The 20495-nt window shown below is 45.0% G+C and overlaps 1 protein-coding gene across 1 annotated transcript in view; it reads left to right on the plus strand.

The window, feature by feature from the left end:
• Nucleotides 1–20495, plus strand: part of TM9SF2 (transmembrane 9 superfamily member 2) — a 94610-nt gene that overhangs the window by 18027 nt on the left and 56088 nt on the right. Inside the window, exons 3-7 of the mRNA XM_069757967.1 lie at nucleotides 5694–5787; nucleotides 13763–13890; nucleotides 15502–15631; nucleotides 19589–19713; nucleotides 20031–20142. Coding sequence (XP_069614068.1) covers nucleotides 5694–5787; nucleotides 13763–13890; nucleotides 15502–15631; nucleotides 19589–19713; nucleotides 20031–20142 — 589 coding nt within the window. The remainder of the gene's footprint in view (nucleotides 1–5693; nucleotides 5788–13762; nucleotides 13891–15501; nucleotides 15632–19588; nucleotides 19714–20030; nucleotides 20143–20495) is intronic.

The raw sequence follows: 20495 nt of genomic DNA on the forward strand, positions 1-20495 counted from the left end.
TCTCAGGGAGTTTTCCCTGTCAGTTCTATCTCGGAAGGTGACTTTTCTCAGGTCCATCTTTTTGATCCGCCGCGTTTTTGAGTTGGCGGCCGCTTCTTGCCGACCTCCTTTTTTGATTTTAAACCAGGACAAGGTGGTCCCAGGCCTCTGCCTTCCTTCCTTTCTCGAGGTGGTTTTTCATCTTTCCACCTCAACGAGGACATCGTTATACCTTTCCTTTTGTCCAGCTCCGATTCATCCTCTGGAGTGATCGTTGAACAGGCTGGGCCTCGTCAGGGCAGTGAGGATCTCCCTGGCTAGCACAACCGTTTTCCGAAAGATGGATTCTCTTTTCGCCATCCCTGATGGCGTGCGTAGAGGCCTGCCGACTTCCAAGGCGACTATTGCTCGCTCTATCAGATCGGCAATGGCGACTATTGCTCGCTCTATCAGATCGGCAATTTTGGAAGCTTTACCGGGTCAAGAACAAGAGTGCCCCCTCCTGAGATAAAGGCTCACTCTACCCGGGCAGTCGGCGCTTCCAGTGCGGTACGTCACAGGGTTATCACTGACGGCTTTGCAAGCGGCACCTGGTCTTCCATCCACACGTTTCGCCGAACTACGGCGGACTCCAGCCTGGGCAGAAGGATCCTGCAGGCGGCAGTGGTGAGTCCTCGGACCTGATGGAAGTCGGTTTTTCCCACCCCAGGGACTGCTTTGGGACGTCCCATGGTTCCTGTGTCCCCCAATGAAAGGCGATAGAGAAAACAGGATTTTTGGTTGCTTACCGTAAAATCTGTTTCTCGGAGCCTTCATTGGGGGACACAGCACCCTCCCAAGTTGAACAGCTCTGTTTACTGTATACGTTTGAGTTCTTTGAACACTCTTCGAGTGTTTGAAACTGTTAATCTATGGAGCGCCGTAGAATTTGTTGGCGCTATGTGAATAAAGTTTATTATTATTATTCCTCTTTTACACGTTGCTTCTCCTACTGCTTTCTCACTAACTGAATATCCTACTTCCTGTCGGTAGGGTGTATACTGCAGAGGAGGAGCTAACTTTTTTATTTGCATAGTGGCAGCCTCCTAGTGGCAGCAGCATACACCCATGGTTCCTGTGTCCCCCAATGAAGGCTCCGAGAAACAGATTTTACGGTGAGCAACCAAAAATCCTGTTTTATTCGAATAATCAATTACAATTAAATACAGATATTGTTGACAAAAATATAAACATAAGAGGTTGCCTCTTGAAGATCAGAAAACATCCAAGCAGTTGCAAACATGGGTAGCTCATTACGTATATAGCAAAATGAATATTATAATGGACACTATTAACCCCTCCCCCCATCAATATAACCATATTACGGCCTGTTTTTTTTTTTGCGGGGCGAGTTGTACTTTTGAACAACCCGATTGATATTACCATATAGTGTACTGCAAAATTGGGGAAAAAAAAAAAAAAAAAATATATATATATATATATATATATATATATATATATATATATATATATATATATATATATATATATATATATATATATATATATATATATATATATATATATACACATATATACACATACATATACATATACATATACATATACATATACATATACATATACATATACATATACATATACATATATATATATATATATATATATATATATATATATATATACTAAATGCTAAAACTGACCTGGCAGTATGATTCTCCAGGTCATTGAGTTCACAGATAACAAACAAGCATAGGTTCTTTATTTAAATTGTCAAAAAAATAGCATTTTCTGAGACCTGTAGCGTCTCCATTTTTCTTGGGCTGGGTGACAGCTTATTTTTGTGCTACGAGCTGACGTTTTTTATTTATATCATTTTGGGGTAGATACAATGGTTTGAGTGCCTGTTATTGCATTTTGTTGCAATGTTGATGCAACCAAAAAATAAAAAAACTTAATTCTGTTTTTTTTTTTATTTTTTTTTTTTCTCGTAACGCGACTTACTGATTGAATTAATTGTTTTTATGCTTTGATCCGGAGATTATATATACATTATACGGTGTGTACAGAAAGTATTCAGACTCCTTTAAATTTTTCACTTTGTTTCATTACAGCTGTTTGGTAAATTCAAAACAGTTCATTTTTTTTCTTATTAATGTACACTCTGCACCCCATCTTGACTGAAAAAAAACCCAAATGTAGACATTTTTGAAAATTTATAAAAAAAAAAAAAAAAAAAAAAAAGCCCCAACCAAACTGAATTATCACATGGTCATAAGTATTCAGACCCTTTGCTCAGTATTGAGTAGAAGCACCCTTTTGAGCTAGGACAGCCATAAGTCGTCTTAGAAATAATGCAACAAGTTTTTTCACACCTGGATTTTGGGATCCTCTGCCATTCTTCCTTGCAGATCCTGTTGGGATTGTATTGGGCAGGTTATGAGCAGTGCCTGGTTTTCTCCACACATACCGCTTAGAATTATCACCAAAAAGGTCTATCTTCATCTCATCAGACCAGAGAATCTTATTTTTGATAGTCTGGGATTCCTTCATGTGTGTTTTTTTTTTTTTTTTTTTTTTTTTAAGCAAACTCTATGCGGGCTTTCATATGTCTTGCACTGAGGAGAGGCTTCCGTCGAGACACATAAAGGCCCGACTGGTGAAGGCCTGCAGTGATAGTTGACTTTGCTGAACTTTCTCCCATCTCCCTACTGCATCTCTGGAGCTCATCCACAGTGACCTCTCTCACCAAGGCTCTTCTCCCAAGATTGCTCAGTTTGGCTGGACGGCCAGGTCTAGGAAGGCTTCTGGCGGTCCCAAACTTCTTCCATTTAAGGATTATGGAGGTCACTGCACTCTTAGGAACCTTGAGTACTGCAGAAATTCTTTTGTAACCTTGGACAGATCTGTGCCTTGCCACAATTCTGTCGCTGAGCTCCTTGGCCAGTTCCTTTGACCTCATGATTCTCATTTGGTCTGACATGCACCGTGAGCTGTGAGGTCTTATATAGGTGTGTGCCTTTCCATATCAAGTCCTATCAGTTTAATTAAACACAGCTGGACTCCAGTGAAGGAGTAGAACCATCTCAAGGAAGATCACAAGGAAATGGACAGCATGTGACTTAGGCTGGGGTCACATTGCGTTTTGGTCAGAGCGCTAACGTACAGCGTTGCACGGCGAAATTAACGCCATGCAACGCGTCCGTTAGCGCTCCCATTGCCCGCAATGTACCAGCGCATTGCTAGCGCGTGTCATTTTCGGCACACGCTAGCGACGCGCCGGTCTTTTGTAGCGCGCCTCGGACGCTGCTTGCAGCGTCCGCGGCGCGCCCGAGGTCCGTTCCCCGCTCTCGCAGATCGGAGATCTGCGAGAGCGGGGACGTTAACGCGACCCCGAAACGCGACCCTTTAAAAACATTGCGTTGGGGCAATCCGCTAGCGCTAAACGGATTGCACTAACGCAATGTGACCCTAGCCTTAAATATGACTGTCTGAGCAATGGGTCTGAACACTTATGACCATGTGATATTTCAGTTTTTCTTTTTTAATAAATTTGCAAAAATTTCTACATTTCTGTTCTTTTTTTCAGTCAAGATGGGGTGCAGAGTGTACATTAATGAGAAAAAAATGAACTTTTTTGAGTATACCAAATGGCTGCAATGAAAGAGTGAAATATTTAAAGGGGTCTGAATACTTTCCGTACCCACTGTAGGAATTAAAAAAATAACATAAAATAGGAAACACATATTATAGGACACAAGGGGGAAGAGGGGGGTGATTTGAACTTTTTATATTTTTAAAAACCTTTCTTTTTATGAACTTTAGTAGTCCCCCCCAAGTTGACTTATAGCTGCAATCTTCCAAAAGCAGGAGTCCTCATTTCCTATGAATGCCTGACACGGGCCGACGTTCATAGACCTGCAATGACAAGCATGAGGGATCATACTAACCCATGGGCTCCTCACTATCATGTGACCGGTACAATGAGCGGGGTTTATGATGCTCTTCCTGTAAGCACGCATTAAATGTCGCTGTGAGAGATTGACAGTGGCATTTAACCCCTTCATGACCGTGGGATTTTTCGTTTTTCCGTGTTCGTTTCTCACTCCCCTCCTTCCCAGAGCCATAGCTTTTTTATTTTTCCGTCAATTTTGCCATGTGAGGGCTTATTTTTTGCGGGACGAGTTGTACTTTTGAACGACATCATTGGTTTTAGCATGTCGTGTACTAGAAAATGGGAAAAAAAATTCCAAGTGCGGTGAAATTGCAAAAAAAGTGCAGTCCCACACTTGTTTTTTGTTTGGCTTTTTTGCTAGGTTCATTAAATGCTAAAACTGACTTGACATTATGATTCTCCAGGTCAGTACGAGTCCATAGACACCTAACATGTCTAGGTTATTTTTTATCTAAGTGGTGAAAAAAAATTCCAAACTTTGCTAAAAAAAAAAAAAAAAAAAAAAATTGTGCCATTTTCCGATACTCGTAGCGTCTCCATTTTTCGTGATCTGGGGTCGGTTGAGGGCTTATTTTTTGCGTGCTGAGATGACGTTTTTAATGATAGCATTTTGGTGCAGATACGTTCTTTTAATCGCCCGTTATTGCATTTTAATGCAATGTCGTGGCGACAAAAAAAAACGTAATTCTGGTGTTTCGAATTTTTTTCCCGCTACGCTGTTTAGCGATCAGGTTAATGCTTTTTTTTAATTGATAGATCGGGCGATTCTGAGGATTAGGGGTTTCCACGGTTTAGGTATGTCAGGGGTTCTCCAAACACGCCTTGGTGCCACCATTGATTTCAGCCAATTTTGCGTTCAAAAAGTTAAATGGTGCTCCCTCCCTTCTGAGCACTGCCATGCGCCCAAACAGTGGTTTACCCCCACATATGGGTTATTGGCGTACTCAGGAGAAATTGCACAACAACTTTTTTTTGGTCCATTTTCTTTTGATACCCTTGTGAAAATAAAAAAAAGTTTGGTTCCAAAGTACATTTTTTGTGAAAAACGTAAATGTTCATTTGTTCCTTCCACATAGCTTTAGTTTTCTTGAAGCACCTGAAGGGTTAATAAACTTCTTGAATGTGCTTTTGCGCACCTTGAGGGGTGCAGTTTTTAGAAAAATAAAGTTTAAAAAGTTTCAAAATTTGCCAAATTTATTTTTTTTCATTATTTTTCATTAATAAACGCAAGTCAAATAGAAGAAATTTTACCACTAACCTGAAGTACAATGTGTTAAGAAAATACTCAGAATCACTGGGATCCTTTGAAGCGTTCCAGTTATAACCTCATAAAGTGAACAGTGGTCAGAATTGTAAAAATTGGCCTGGTCACTAATGGGTTAACAAGCCTTGCCATATGACTCTAAAAGAAATTCCAAACTGGAATCTGTTTGCAGACACATTTTTCGGGTTGTTGCCCCTCATCAGTAAAGGGCAAGAGATCTGCTTTGGCTGTTTGGGACAACATGTCTCTATATGATGCATTCTGTCTGGCACTGCAGAGGTAACCATGTCTGCTGCTGGCGTTCCCTGAGTTCACAGCTGTGGATCGGGGATTAGAGCCACCACACACCCTATGATCAGCTTATTTTCAGGGTCCCCTCACTAAAAGGGATTGTCCTAAACTTGTGGTTTGATTATTAGCAACTGTCCCGTGGGTTTGTCTTACTGTATTGTTTTGACTGTAATGGTAACATTAGTTTATAATTTTATTTTTAAGGTTTGATTTTTGTCAAGTCGAGAAGGAAAAAAGGCCGTCTGAAAATCTGGGCCAGGTGTTGTTTGGTGAGAGAATTGAGCCATCTCCGTACAAGGTTGGTGTAGAGTGTATGTATGTACACTGAATGTAGATTTACGTGATAATTCTCAGACATGCCATGATTAATTATGCGGTGTGCTCGTTTATTGGCGGCTATGAATTCGTAACTGGAGCATACAGGGAGAGTAAACTTTGTACTGCTTAGATCTTCATCTATTGTACCTACGTGCCCTGTCCGTTGGGGCTATCCTGTGGGCACACCCCTCTAATAAAGTACAGACAGTGCTGTAGAGCGAATGCGTCAACAGGAAATAACTGATCTAGATCAGATTTGTATGTTGTACATATAAGCTTTTGGGCCTTTTAGTGAGCCATATTGAGGAGGAAGGTGGATTCAGAATGGCCCCTTTTAGCTTAGAAGCTTAAACTGGTCCTTAAATTGGTAAAATTGCAAAGTGCTTGTGAAAACAGCTTTTTTTATTTTATTAATAATTTTTTTTACATAAGAACAGAGCTTTTTAGTTTACTATTTGTTGCCAAGGTTACTGGCCACCTCTGCAGTCTATTAGTGGCTAATGTACTAGGATAGAAGTGCAGTGCTTACAAGCTCTTAATATATACTAACCTTGTAATGTCTTCACATCCTGTTCTGTCCAGATGTGTCCGGATCCCAGAATTCCAAGCGGTGGAAGTTCACTGACCTCCATATTGGGACACCCAAGTGATGGGTGTCTCAATATAAAAACTGCTCGTGGTACCTCCAGTGGAACACCGTCGCCACGCACGCACGCACACGCGCAACACGCACCACACACACACATGCAACACACACATGCACCCACTGTATATGCCGTACGCAGCCTCTTGCATGGTACCACTGTTGAACACTGTTGCGAACACGCCACTTCCGGTATCAGCCTAATGATTCGCCGACCGCCATCTTTGTACAGGAGGAGCTCATGCACAGTTTTAATGTGACCGCCGCTATCTGTCTGCACAAAGATGGCGGTGGTATGATTTACTGCGCCTGCGCGAACTCTGCCCAGGCGCAGTGAATTATTCAGCTGATCCCGGCAGCAGATGCGCGACGTGTCTACAGGCAGAGGAAGCCGGTCACATTAAAGGAGTTTTCCCATGAGCGAAAGTTCATTTTAAAAATTGTCTGTCTGACCGTGGACTGAGCATACCATATCTCCTGAGCAGGGGAGGAAGCAAAAGACAATACTGACATTACAGCAGGGGATCACAAAGGATTCATTTTGTCAGGTAAAATATTTTACTGACTTTAAACAATATTTTACCTCCCAAAATATATCCTCCGCTATCTCCTGCTGGAATGTCAGTATTGTCTTTGAGGGGAGAACACCGCACAGGAAGGAGAGAGATATCAGACAAGGGGGATAGCACATGGGGTAGACAGGTCAAAGAAGAGAGCACAGACGGGAGAAGTCAGCATATGGGGAAAGAGGGAGTGAATAGGTGGGTGAGCACATGGGGGGGGGGGGGGGAAAGATTCTCAACGCTGCAAATCCTGCCCCCATCGTGACATTACCGCCCTCCCGGTGAAATAGCATCGGGTCTCCATCTAGTTGTTATATAACTTGAATGCTCTGACGCTGGCCAGATCGCTGTATCCAGACTCCTTCAGTGCCCGCTTCACTGACGCTGCACTAGCCAAGCTGCCTCTGCTTACACCTTGGGGAAAGAGTGGAGTTCAACCACTGGCACGACTGTGCTGCTGGTCCAGTGCCACAGTGAGCAGGTAGCCGGCAGGCAATGATGGATGTGCTTCTGGACACAGAACACTGGACAAACCGTTTAATACAAATTTAAAGTATTATTTCTCTATCGCCTTTCATTGGGGGACACAGGAACCATGGGTGTATGCTGCTGCCACTAGGAGGCTGACACTATGCAAATAAAAAAGTTAGCTCCTCCTCTGCAGTGTACACCCTACCGACAGGAAGTAGGATATTCAGTTTAGCTTTTAGTGTCAGTAGGAGGTGGACACGGGTCTTTCATTAGACCCTTATCTACCTCAATGTGCGTCGTTTCTTTTCAGGTTTCCGGAGGGATACAGGGTGAACAGTCACACCTGTACTCCCACAATACGGACTATGAGTACGGCGTGTACTGCCACCCCGTATCCTCATAGATCCCTCTCCAGGACCAAGATCCTAGCACACAAGCGTGCTCAGAAGTCCGGTCCTGGCTCCGTCCCCCACCCACTCGCCCACCAGAGCCTGTCGGTTGGAGGAGACGAGGTCGTCCACCAGCTCCCTGGACGTCTGATATCTTCCCCGGATTGAGGTTAGTCAGAACGGCGTGGGATATTTTAGGTGAGTATTCCACATACCCCCCCCATGCTGTTCCGCCTGAGAGCCTCCACTAATCCGGGGTGGTCACTGGAGCAGTCCTAGTTCAGTGCTGCGCAGTTTTTCCCCAGGCTGCCTTGGCCTGGTTGGCGCCTTATTGGCCCCACGTGTGGCAGCCGCGCTACTTTGGTGGCCGCATCTCTGAGCCTGGCTTATAGGTAACCACGCTGCCTTTTTCCTGCCGCACTGTGTTCTGACGCTGCGCCGCGGCCGTGCAGCCAGCCGCGCCATTTCCTCCCCCGGCGCTGCCCCCTTTCTGGCAGCCGCATCGGCTTCCTCCTGCAACCGCACTTCTTTTCTATCACAGCGTGGCTGCCTTGCAGGCAGCCGCGCCGCTTTCTTGTGGCCGCACTTTCTCTCCCGCAGCGGCGGCCTTGCAGGCAACAGCGCCGCCTTCTCCTGCGGCCGCGCTGCGCCTGTATTTGCAAGGTCACCGCACCGTTTTTTCCCGACGACCGCGTCCCTCCCCGGCGGCTGCCGGCCCCAAATTTAGGCCCCGGCTTCTTCTGGGGCCTACTTCCGGCGCCGCGTCTCCTCACTTCCTTTCCCTCAGGCGGGCTTTTCTCCCGCCCGGCTTTCATCGGCGAGCTCCGCCCCCGGCGCCATCTTGGTGCACCTGGCCTGGCGGTTAGCCCCGCCCACTTTTTCCTGCGCCCCTGAAAGGGTTTTTTCGGCATCAGGACCACCTGGCGCTGGCTCCTCAAAGCGCATAGCCTGGCGTCCTCATCCCTTGCGGTTCAGCATTGCAGCCGATCCCGGACAGAAGAGTGTCCCAGAAGTCTGCTCTGTCTGCCTGCACCCTTGCGTTAAGGACCATCGACATCATGGAGTGCAGCTTTCCATCCATCACCTGTTGTGAGTAGCTCTGATGCAGACTGACTCTCTCCTCTGCTTTCCTGTCCCCTAACCTTCTGGCTTCTTCAGGGGTTCCTTCGCCATGTCTAATCTTAAGGGAAGTCGCTTTTGTCCTCCCTCTTCTGGCTTAGTCTAACACTTTGCGTGTTCACCTTAGGCCCACCGCAGCGTCTGCCGTGAGTACCTCTGCACCACAGACTGATACTCTCCCCTTCTGATTTTTTTCCTCGGACCCGTTCGGTCTAATTTTAAGGGAGGTCGCTTCCGACCTCCTACCTTTTCTCAGGCAGGCCTGCAGCAACCCACATTATGCTCACCGCCCAGGACCCCCCCCTGCTGCTCCTCCTCAGAGCAAAGTCCCCATCCTCTCTGTCTCTATCAGTAGCGGATCTCACACGGGTGTCCCAGATCCTTGTGTCCGTGCCTGATCGGTTGCCCCTGCAGACTTCCGTAGTAGCCAGCGGGTCGCAAGAAGCTCCGTCCAAGTCTTCTAATACAGGCCGCGAAAGATCCAGACAGGAACGCCGGTCTGAGTTCTCTTCTTGGTCCATTTCGCCCCACGGTCCTTCTCTGTGGTCGACTTCCCCCTGGTCTTTCCCCCCAGAGTCAGGCGAGGCTTTCTCTGATGCGCCTTCAGAGGATAATTTGGGTCCGGATTCGAACCAAATCGCTAACATGAGGGATATGGTTCAAAGCCTCATTGGAGCGACCAATCAGACCTGTGGCATCAAAGATTCCTCTACGAAACCCGCAGATCAGGCGGTTTCGTTTAGACGGTCTAAACTACCTCCCAAGGTATTTGCTCCTCATCCTGAATTCGAGGAGCGTCTGGCCAGAGAAAGAGCGAATTCGACCAGACGTTCTCAAGGAGACAAGCGTCTTGGAGTCTCATGTCTCTTTCCTCCGGATCTCATTGCCAACCGGAATGAGAGGCGTTAGAGAACGACCTCTCCCCCTGTGGATCCGTCGGCTGCTAGACTTGCCACCAACACAGTCCTTACGCTGTCCGGTGGGGCGGCTCTGAAAGATTCCATCGATATGATCATGGAATCCTTCGTGAAGTCTGCTTTCGAAACTGCCGCATCATCCCAATGCCCGGCTTTGGCTTCCACTTGGGTTTCGAAGTCTGTATCCGAGGGGCTAAACAACTCCATTGGGGCATTCAAGCTGGAGCTCCATCAGGCCGGCTGGCGGAACTTGCCACCCAGATTACTCACGCCGGGGAATAATTTGGTCCCTGGACGTCGCGTCTTCTGCCGCATAGGCGCCCAGTAATGTTGTTGCCAGCCGTCGCACCGTTTTGGCTCAAGAGTCATCAAAGAAGTCCCTTACGAGCCTGCCTTTTAAAGGTTCACGTCCTTTCAGTTCCAAGCTGGACCAAATTATTAAGGACGCCACTGGCGGCACCAGTCCCCTTCTCCAGACCTCGCCTACTTCCCCTTAGGCGGCTACTTCGGTCTTTTCGACCTTTTTCGTAAGTTTTGCGGCATCAGATCCTTCTTCGCATCAGCAGAGGCCACAGGCACGTTAAGAGAAGAAGGTATTCTTCGACTCACTCTTTCCTGGTGTGCCCGCTACTCCTAAGGTGGATTCTCCAGGTCCTGGACTGGAAGTTCCACCTAGGCATGACCCACGACTAGACCCCAGCCCGTTTCTCAGGCTGGGCAACCGTCTTCTGTTCCTCAGGGACGTCTGGGTCTCCTCAGTAGAGGATGCATGGGCCAGGGCACTTGTATCCTCTAGATACAAAATCTTAATTTCACGGTCCTGGGATCGTTGTCTTCGAATCCCAACCTCCAAGAGACCCCGCTCTGGTCCCGGGTTTCTTTAGAGCCATTGTTTCCCTCCTTAAATCCGGGGTAATCGTTCCCGTCCCAGAACAGGAACGGTTCAACAGTTCACAGGCTTCTCTTCGAATCTTTTTGTACTGACAGAGGACGACAAGGTTCGTCCTAGTCCGGATCTCAATTTGCTGAACAGGAAGTTTCGTCAGAGACACTTCAGGATGATATTACCTCGTTCAGTAATCGCTTCCATGGAGGCTCAGAAATTTCGGCTTCAGGCTCCCGAAAGTCTATCCACCTTTCCCGACATTCTAGCCGTTGCAGGTGGCTCGTCAATAGGAAGAAGTTCCGTCTTGTTAAGCGCCTCGTATCTCCGGGCATGTTCTTCGACACTTGTCGGACCAGAGTCTTCCTTCCCGAAGACAGGATATCCCTCCTTTGTCAGGAAGTTCGCTTGCTCCTGGGTTTTCGGCTCCCCTCCTTTCCGATGGGCCTTAAAGGCCCTAAGGAGGTTAGTTGCAACATCGGAAGCAATTTTACCTTCGCCGTTTCATTCAAGACTTCTTCAGCAGGCTATTCTATCACAGGGGACATGTCTGTCTTCTCCCTGCATCGTCCGATCCGGTTTTTCTGGGTCAAACGGTTCCTCGACTGGTGGCCGAGGTCACTTCTCTTATGCCAGAGTGGATCCTTCACAGCATATCCTTCCTTCCAGTTCCCTGGCAGGTGGTGACGACGGACGCCGGCCCGCTCGGCGGAAGCGCGGGGCTTTGCCTCCTGTTCTTTCAGGGTTGTTGGTCGGCGCAGGAGTCCTCTTTGCCGATCAATGTCCTCGAGTTCAGGATCATCTTTCTGTCTTTCCTTCACTGGGTAAGGATTCTCAGCAGCCTGCCAATTCGAATCCAGACAATGACACACCAGTGGCATGTCTACCACCAGGGGTGGACTTGGCGTTCTCTGGCCTCGGCCGAGATTCCAGGATCCTCCTTTGGACAGAGGCAACGGTCCTGGTGAGCTCTGCAGTGCATGTCCCCGGCGTAGACATTTAGGCCGCGAGGGCCTCGCGGCAGGGGAATGGCCCTTCAGGAGGTTTCCTATCGGATTGCTCTTCCATGGGGGACTCCAGTGGTGGACCTCATGGCGTCCTGATTGAACAGGAAGGCCCCTCGGGTCGGCCCAGGGTCCCGTGATCCTCTCGCAGTGGTGTCACTCTGGCCATTCCTTGGTTGCAGTTCGTGCTCCCCTATCGGTTCCCACGCCTTCCCTTGCTTTCCAAGCTGTCGAAAAAAGATCAAGGCTGGATGGGTGCCGGTCATTTTGATCGTCCCAGATAGGCCCAGGAGATCTTTATTTGCAGACATCGTCAATCTTCTCGCGGACACCCCGGGTGCCTTCCCAACGGACCCGATCTACTGTCTCAGGGTCCATTCTGCCACCCGAATTATCGGTCGCTCAGTTTAACGGCGTGGCTGTGGACTCCACAGTTCTAAGAGCGTCCGGTCTTTCGGCCCAGATGGGTCACTCTATAATCCAGGCTGGGAAGCCTTCGTCTTCTTCCAGGATCTACTATCGTACCTGGAAGGCTTACTTTCGTTGATGCGGGTCCAACCGCTTTTCACCTATGTCCTTTTTCCCTGCCTTCCATTTGGTTTTCCTTCAGGCAGGACTGGATTCGGGCTTTGCTCTCAGTTCCCTAAAGGGCCAGGTTCCTGCGCTCTTCTTCCCTTTTAAGAAGACATTATCTTCTCAGCCACAGGTTGACCTTACTTCAAGTAGTAGCCCACGCGGTCCCTCCGTACAGGGCCTCTGTGGATTCATGGGGTTTAAAGGTTGTGTTGGTTGTTCTTAGGGGTTCTCCCCTTTGAGCCTTTCAGGGAGTTTTCCCTGTCAGTTCTATCTCGGAAGGTGGCTTTTCTCAGGTCTATCCCTTTGATCCGCCGCGTTTTTGAGTTGGCGGCCATTTCTTGCCGACCTTCTTTCTTGATTTTCCACCAGGACAAGGTGGTCCCAGGCCTCCACCTTCCTTCCTTTTTCGAGGTGGTTTTCATCTTTCCACCTCAACGAGGACATCGTTCTACCTTCCTTTTGTCCAGCTCCGACTCATCCTCTGGAGCGATCGTTGAACAGGCTGGGCCTCGTCAGGGCAGTGAGGATCTCCCTGGCTAACACGGCTGCTTTCTGAAAGATGGATTCTCTTTTCGCCATCCCTGATGGCGTGCGTAGAGGTCTGCTGGCTTCCAAGGCGACTATTGCTCGCTCTATCAGAACGGCTATTTTGGAAGCTTACCGGGTCAAGAACAAGAGTGCCCCCTCCTGAGAAAGGCTCACTCTACCCGGGCAGTCGGCGCTTCCAGTGCGGTACGTCATGGGGCCTTCGCCGACGACTTTGCAAAGCGGCTACCTGGTCTTCGATCTACACGTTTCGCCGAACTACGGCGGACTCCAGCCTGGGCAGAAGGATCCTGCAGGCGGCAGTGGTGAGTCCTCGGACTTGATGGAAGTCTGTTTTTTCCCACCCCAGGGACTGCTTTGGGACGTCCCATGGTTCCTGTGTCCCCCAATGAAAGGCGATAGAGAAAACAGGATTTTTGGTTGCTTACCGTAAAATCTGTTTCTCGGAGCCTTCATTGGGGGACACAGCTCCCTCCCAGGTTGAACAGCTCTGTTTACCGTTTACGTTTGAGTTCTTTGAACACTCTTTGAGTGTTTGAAACTGTTAATCTATGGAGCGCCGTGGAATTTGTTGGCGCTATGTAGATAAAGTTTATTATTATTATATTATTATTCTTTCTCTTTTACACGTTGCTTCTCCTACTGTTTTCTCACTAACTGAATATCCTACTTCCTGTCGGTAGGGTGTACACTGCAGAGGAGGAGCTAACTTTTTTATTTGCATAGTGGCAGCCTCCTAGTGGCAGCAGCATACACCCATGGTTCCTGTGTCCCCCAATGAAGGTTCCGAGAAACAGATTTTACGGTAAGCAACCAAAAATCCTGTTTTTGTTTCCTTCTGTAGTTTAAATTTAAGGAAGAAAAGAAATGTGAGGATGTTTGTTCCAAATCCTACCAAACTTCAGACGCTCTGAGTAAGCAGAGGTTGGAATTCTTAAAGAAGAGCATGCTGCTGAACTATCAGCACCACTGGTGAGCACATTCTACCAGGTTTTCTGATTGCTTCTCTCTAGGGGGTTTTCTGAGGTCTCCAAAAAAGAACCTATCATGTTGGATAGTTATTAACATGCATATAGGGTTTATCTGCTGGTTACTGGCGTTAAATGGCCCAGACGCCACATTGACTGAAAGCCGGTGACTCTCCGAGAAATAGATAATTTTCTCCTGCTAGCCGTGCTTTCAGTATGCAGCCCTGCACATGAACCCTACATCTGCAGGGTAGTAGTGGTATCTGATGTAGCAGGTTCCCTTTATTTTTGGTCTAAAATGGCAATAGGCCTCTATTCTTTGTGTCCGATACCATTGTAAGTTATTGTTTTTACTGCATGCTGATTTCCTTGAAAGTCCTTTTCTCATAAAGATCATTTGAAGGACTGAGCATGGAATATACACGCACTGCATAGGCCAAGGCCACTAGCCGTGGCAGAATCAGCGGTGTGAGGCCATCCCTTGTTTGTCACGTGGTTGCTTGTGTAGGCATTTGGGCTCAGACGTCGAGCACACTCCATACACAGATGCTGGCTGTAATAAATAGTGGACACCTTCCTGTAACCTCATCATTGACCATATGCTGCAATAAAGTGGTACTGCAGTATTGTACCCAGCAGTTGAAAGGTCACAGAGTCAAACTCGCAAGGCCACCCTTCGTCATTGTGCACCCCTCTATTCCAGTCATCTGTGCCCAGGATCTGGGTTGTAATTAGAGTTGAGTGAATTTGGTTGTCTCCCTGGTTATCCGCCAAGCTATAGCGCTTTCCGAATAAGGGGTTGTCCGAGTTTGGAGATCAAGTCTGTAGTCACATACTGTGCGCTATAAGGATCAGCAAGTCTGCAGTCAGAGAGTTACTGCGTGTTGTGGGGGATTCATAAGTGCAATATGTGCACTGTCTGGATTCTCCGGTGCCAGCACTGTGAGCGGAGGGACGTGTGTGTGACTACAAGTATGTGATTTGCACACACTGTCATGCCCTACCTCACTTTATCCAAACGTATTGAGCGAGACCAGACACCTCAAATCAGAATGTGGCAGGAGGTGTTAAGATCACATATCTGCAGCCAAATGACCACCCTCTCCCGCCATCGGAGAATTTTGCCTGTACATATTGTGAGGATTCACAATCCTGATGTCACAGAGTAACTGCAGCCTGGCCAACCCCATTAACTTGAGTTTACGGGAATAACGTTATGCTCTATAGATAACCTGCTAATTGCTGAGATCCCCAGAGATCCTGAGCACAGGGTTCTGGAAACCCATGGACAATGAATAGAGCTCAAGCATGTGCACCTCTGCTCCATTCACAGTGTCATTACAGGGCACTGGATCCCACAGTGATCAGCATCGTATCCCTTTTCCTGTTGATGGAAAGGGGATCCCTTTTCTTTCTTTCATTGTCATTTTAAAAAAAAACTTTTTAGATAAAAGTTTCTCATTGGTAGATCCTTTGACTATAAGACATTATTTAAACCACATGGTGAACACGCCAAATGTTTTTCTTCTCAAAAATTGAATTAAAAGGGATCCTTAAGCCATTGACCAATTTAACAATTGAATTATTCATTGTTTTTCTATATTTATCCATTCAGGATTGTTGACAACATGCCAGTGACGTGGTGTTATGAGGTAGAGGATAAAAAGAAATTTTGCAATCCTGGATTTCCTATTGGTTGCTACGTAACTCAGGATGGCCATCCTAAGGATGCTTGTGTGATAAATGTAAGTATTTCTGATACTGCAGTTATGTGCTTTACATTTACAATATAAACAATTCTAACTTATTGTAACTGAGCCTACAACTGGTTTGGAGAACTATTACTTGTTTCCAAAACTTTCAAATGTCACCCTAAAATTATTAGAAAAATAAAGTGCAATAAAGAAAACTGATTCATGAAGAGCTGCTGAATGCTGTAAATCACTTTTAAACTTCACTTAGGGATAATTTAGCATTGTTATAAATACTGCAGCCTGGGACTGCCCTCGGATGGAATAGTATGTCCAAGGGCAGAACCCTCGCTTTGATGCGGGCTCCGGCGGTGAGCCCGCGTCAAAGCCGGGACATGTCAGCTATTTTGAATAGCTTACATGTGCCTGCAATAGCGTGGGTGGAGTCTCGATCAACCCGCACCTATTAACTAGTTAAAGTCTGCTGTCAAACTCTTGACAGCAGCATTTAACAAGTGCATCCGGCCGGAAATACGTGCATCGGTGACCCCTGTTAAGTGATCGAGGGTCATCGGCATGTCGGCATAACAACCAGAGGTCTCCTTGAGACCTCTACGGTTGTTGATGTCGGATTGCTGTAAGCGCCACCATGTGGTCGGTGCTCATAGCAACTCAGCAATTCTGCTATGGGCGATCTGAGAATCACACCTATGTAGCAGAGCCGATCAAGTTGTGGCAGCTTCTAGCCTCCCATGGAGGCTATTGAAGTATTGCAAAATTAAAAAAAAAAATTTAAAAATAAAAAAATACATAAAAGTTTAAATCGCTCCCCCTTCGCCCCATTCAAAATAAAACAATTAAAAAAAAAACCCTCAAACCTACACATATTTGGTATCGCCGCATTCAGAATCGCCCAATCTATCAATAAAAAGAGGATTAACCTGATCGCTAAACAGCGTGGCGATAAAAAAAAAAAAAGTCAAAACGCCAGAATTAAGTTTTTTTGATCGTTGCGACATTGCATTACAATGTAACAGGCGATCAAAAGAACGTATCTGCACCAAAATGGTATCATTAAAAACGTCAGTTTGGGATGCAAAAAATAAGCCCTCACCTGACCCCAGATCACAAAAAATAAAGACGCTACGGGTATCGGAAATTGCGCAATTTTTAATATAATATATATATATATATATATATATATATATATATATATATATATATATATATATATATATATATAGTGTATATATGTATATATATATATATATATATATATATATACACAATCTAGTATATGTATGTGTGTGTATGTATGTATATATATATATATATATATATATGTATATATGTATATATATATATATATATATATATATATTATATATATATATATATATATATATATATATATATATATATATATATATATATATATATATATATATATAATGTATACATACATATACTAGATTGTGGCCCGATTCTAACGCATCGGGTATTCTAGAATATGCATGTCCCCACAGGAACACATGGGCTACTTGCACAGTGAACAAGTCTGTATGATCATGTTCACACACCACCAAGAAACCTGAAGACACAAAAGAGAATAGTAAAACCAAAAACACTCAGTTTGAAAAAATGTTGCAGTAATCCGCAAGTGCTAGTAAAAGATGTAAATAACAGGGTATTTGGTTGATACGTTTTTTGCAAAAAATGTATACTAAGCTGCTCTACCAATCTTCACGGTATACCCTTATCAGAGCAGTCCTAACTAATGTATGCAATCCCTATCTGATGTATTTAAAAACCTGATCATCTGTATATAACCTGTGTGAACAGGGTTCAGAGAGGAAAAATCCATGTGTGCATACAGGGTAGAACATCTTTTACTAGCACTTGCGGATTACTGCAACATTTTTTCAAACTGAGTGTTTTTGGTTTTACTATTCTCTTTTGTGTCTTCAATATGCATGTCCCCGTAGTATATGGACAATGATGATTCCAGAATTCGCGGCAGACTGTGCCCGTCGCTGATTGGTTGAGGCAACCTTTATGACATCATCGTCGCCATGGCAACCATTATGACATCTACGTCGATACTGTGCCCGTCGCTGAATCAGAGACGCGGGATTTCTATGTCCTTTATCACCTCATCGTCGCCGTGCCCGTTGCTGATTGGTCGAGGCCAATTGTCTAAGGGTTTTTTCCGTCTGTCTGTCTGTCTTGGAAATCCCACGTCTCTGATTGGTCGAGGCTGCCAGGCCTCGCCCAATCGGCAACGGGCACGGCGACGATGAGGTCATAAAGGACATAGAAATCCCGCGTCTCTGATTCAGCGACGGGCACAGTATCGACGTAGATGTCATAATGGTTGCCATGGCGACGATGATGTCATAAAGGTTGCCTCAACCAATCAGCGACGGGCACAGTCTGCCACGAATTCTGGAATCATCATTGTCCATATACTACGGGGACATGCATATTCTAGAATACCCGATGCGTTCGAATCGGGCCACAATCTAGTATATGTATGTGTATATATATATTTTATAATACATACTGGATTGTGGCCCGATTCTAACGCATCGGGTATTCTAGAATATGCATGTCCACATAGTATATGGACAATGGTGATTCCAGAATTCGCGGCAGACTGTGCCCGTTGCTGATTGGTCGAGGCAACCTTTATGACATCATCGTCGCCATGGCAACCATTATGACATCTACGTCGATACTGTGCCCGTTGCTGATTGGTCGAGGCCTGGCAGTCTCGACCAATCAGACGCGGGATTTCTACGTCGATACTCTGCCCGTCGCTGATTGGTCGAGGCCTGGCAGTCTCGACCAATCAGAGACGCGGGATTTCCAGGACAGACAGACAGACAGACGGACGGACGGAAAAACCCTTAGACAATTATATATATAGATTTATTATTATAGCGCCATTTATTCCATGGCGCTTTACATGTGAGGAGGGGTATACATAATAAAACAAGTACAATAATCTTGAACAATACGAGTCACAACTGGTACAGGAGGAGAGAGGACCCTGCCCGCGAGGGCTCACAATCTACAAGGGATGGGTGAGGATACAGTAGGTAGGGTAGAGCTGGCCGTGCAGCGGTTTGGTCGATCGGTGGTTACTGCAGGCAGTAGGCTTGTCGGAAGAGCTGGGTCTTCAGGTTCTTTTTGAAGGTTTCGATGGTAGGCGAGAGTCTGATGTGTTGTGGTAGAGAATTCCAGAGTAGGGGTGATACGCGAGAGAAATCTTGTATGCGATTGTGGGGAGTAGAGAAGGAGATCTTGTGAGGATCGGAGGTTGCGTGCATATATATATATATTTTTTTTACAAAGTTTGGAATTTTTTTTCACCACATAGATAAAAGGGAACCTAGACATGTTTGGTGTCTATGAACTCGTGATGACCTGAACAATCATAACAGGTCAGTTTTGGCATTTAGTGAAACTAGTAATCCAAGAAGTATAGTTTCTCTTTGCGGAGAGTGACATGATAAGCATGTCGAGGTGAGGAGACTTAAAGCCGCAATGCTCTTCTGGGAAATATGCAAATTGTCTCTTCAGAGAGGAAGAGGACTAGAACTCTAGTGCCACCTATTGGAAGTAGCAATCCTAACAGTCAATGTCATTGTCGACCCTTTAACGAGCCTTGTCACATGACTTAGGATAATAACCAAACCAGAATCTAGTAAAAAAGCCAAACAAAAAACAAGTCTGGGATTGTAGTTTTGTTGCAATTTCACCTCACTGGGAATTTTTTTCACGTTTTCTAGTACACGACATGGTAACACCAATGGTGTTGTTCAAAAGAAAACTCATCCCGCAAAAAAATAAGCCCTCACATGGCCATATTGACGGAAAAATAAATAAGTTATGGCTCTGTGGAGGAGGGGAGCGAAAAATGAAAACGCAAAACGCTGGGGTTATGAAGGGGTTAAAGTTGTTCATATGAAGTTAATACTGTTTGTAATGAAAATATTTTATTCACAGTCAGAATTTAATGCGCGGGATACATACTATATATTCAACCATGTGGACATTACTATCTATTACCATGTTGTAGAGAATGAAGGGCAAGGGTCAAGATTAGTAGCTGCCAAACTAGAACCCAAAAGGTAAGCAAAGTGCTGTTCTTGTTGATTTTCTCCTACATGCCAAGCTTCAAGCCTCTGATTAGTGCAGATTTTTCAGTGTCCTTTAATTGAAAAAAGAAATAAAAGACAAAAAAAAATCCTCACAATATTCATTTCTTTTTGACTATACTATAACAACTGCCGTATTGCTTAATTAATAACACCGGCTTAAAAGAAAAATTGCAGATGTATATGCTATCTTACAGTAAATTTTATATCCATTATTTTGTTCTATGATGCGTATTTTTGCATATGTTTTTATTATTTTTGCTTATTAAATTTCCTTACTCTTTTGACAGCTTTAAGCATACACATGCTGACAAACCTGATTGTTCTGGGCCTCCAATGGAAATAAAGAATACTCAAGGAGGAGAAATTAAAATCCAATACACGTATTCTGTTAAATTTCTGGTCAGTACAATTCATTCTCTATCTCTCTATCTCTCTCTCTCTATCTATCTCTCTATCTCTCTCTCTATATGTATGTATGTATGTATTTGTGTGTGTGTGTGTATATGTTATATATATATATGTGTGTGTGTGTATATGTATGTATGTATGTGTATATATATATATATATATATATATATATATATATATATATATATATATATATATATATATATATATATATATATATATATATATAATATTTTCATTGATATACTGCTTTATATTACAGCACAGAATTGTCTATGTCCAGAAAAATTACTGTTGAGTATCCAGTAACAAAAAAACATAACCTCATTATTATAAAGATGGTG

This window comes from Ranitomeya imitator, chromosome 3 (assembly GCF_032444005.1).
Source record: "Ranitomeya imitator isolate aRanImi1 chromosome 3, aRanImi1.pri, whole genome shotgun sequence".
Classification (NCBI taxonomy): Eukaryota; Metazoa; Chordata; class Amphibia; order Anura; family Dendrobatidae; genus Ranitomeya; species Ranitomeya imitator.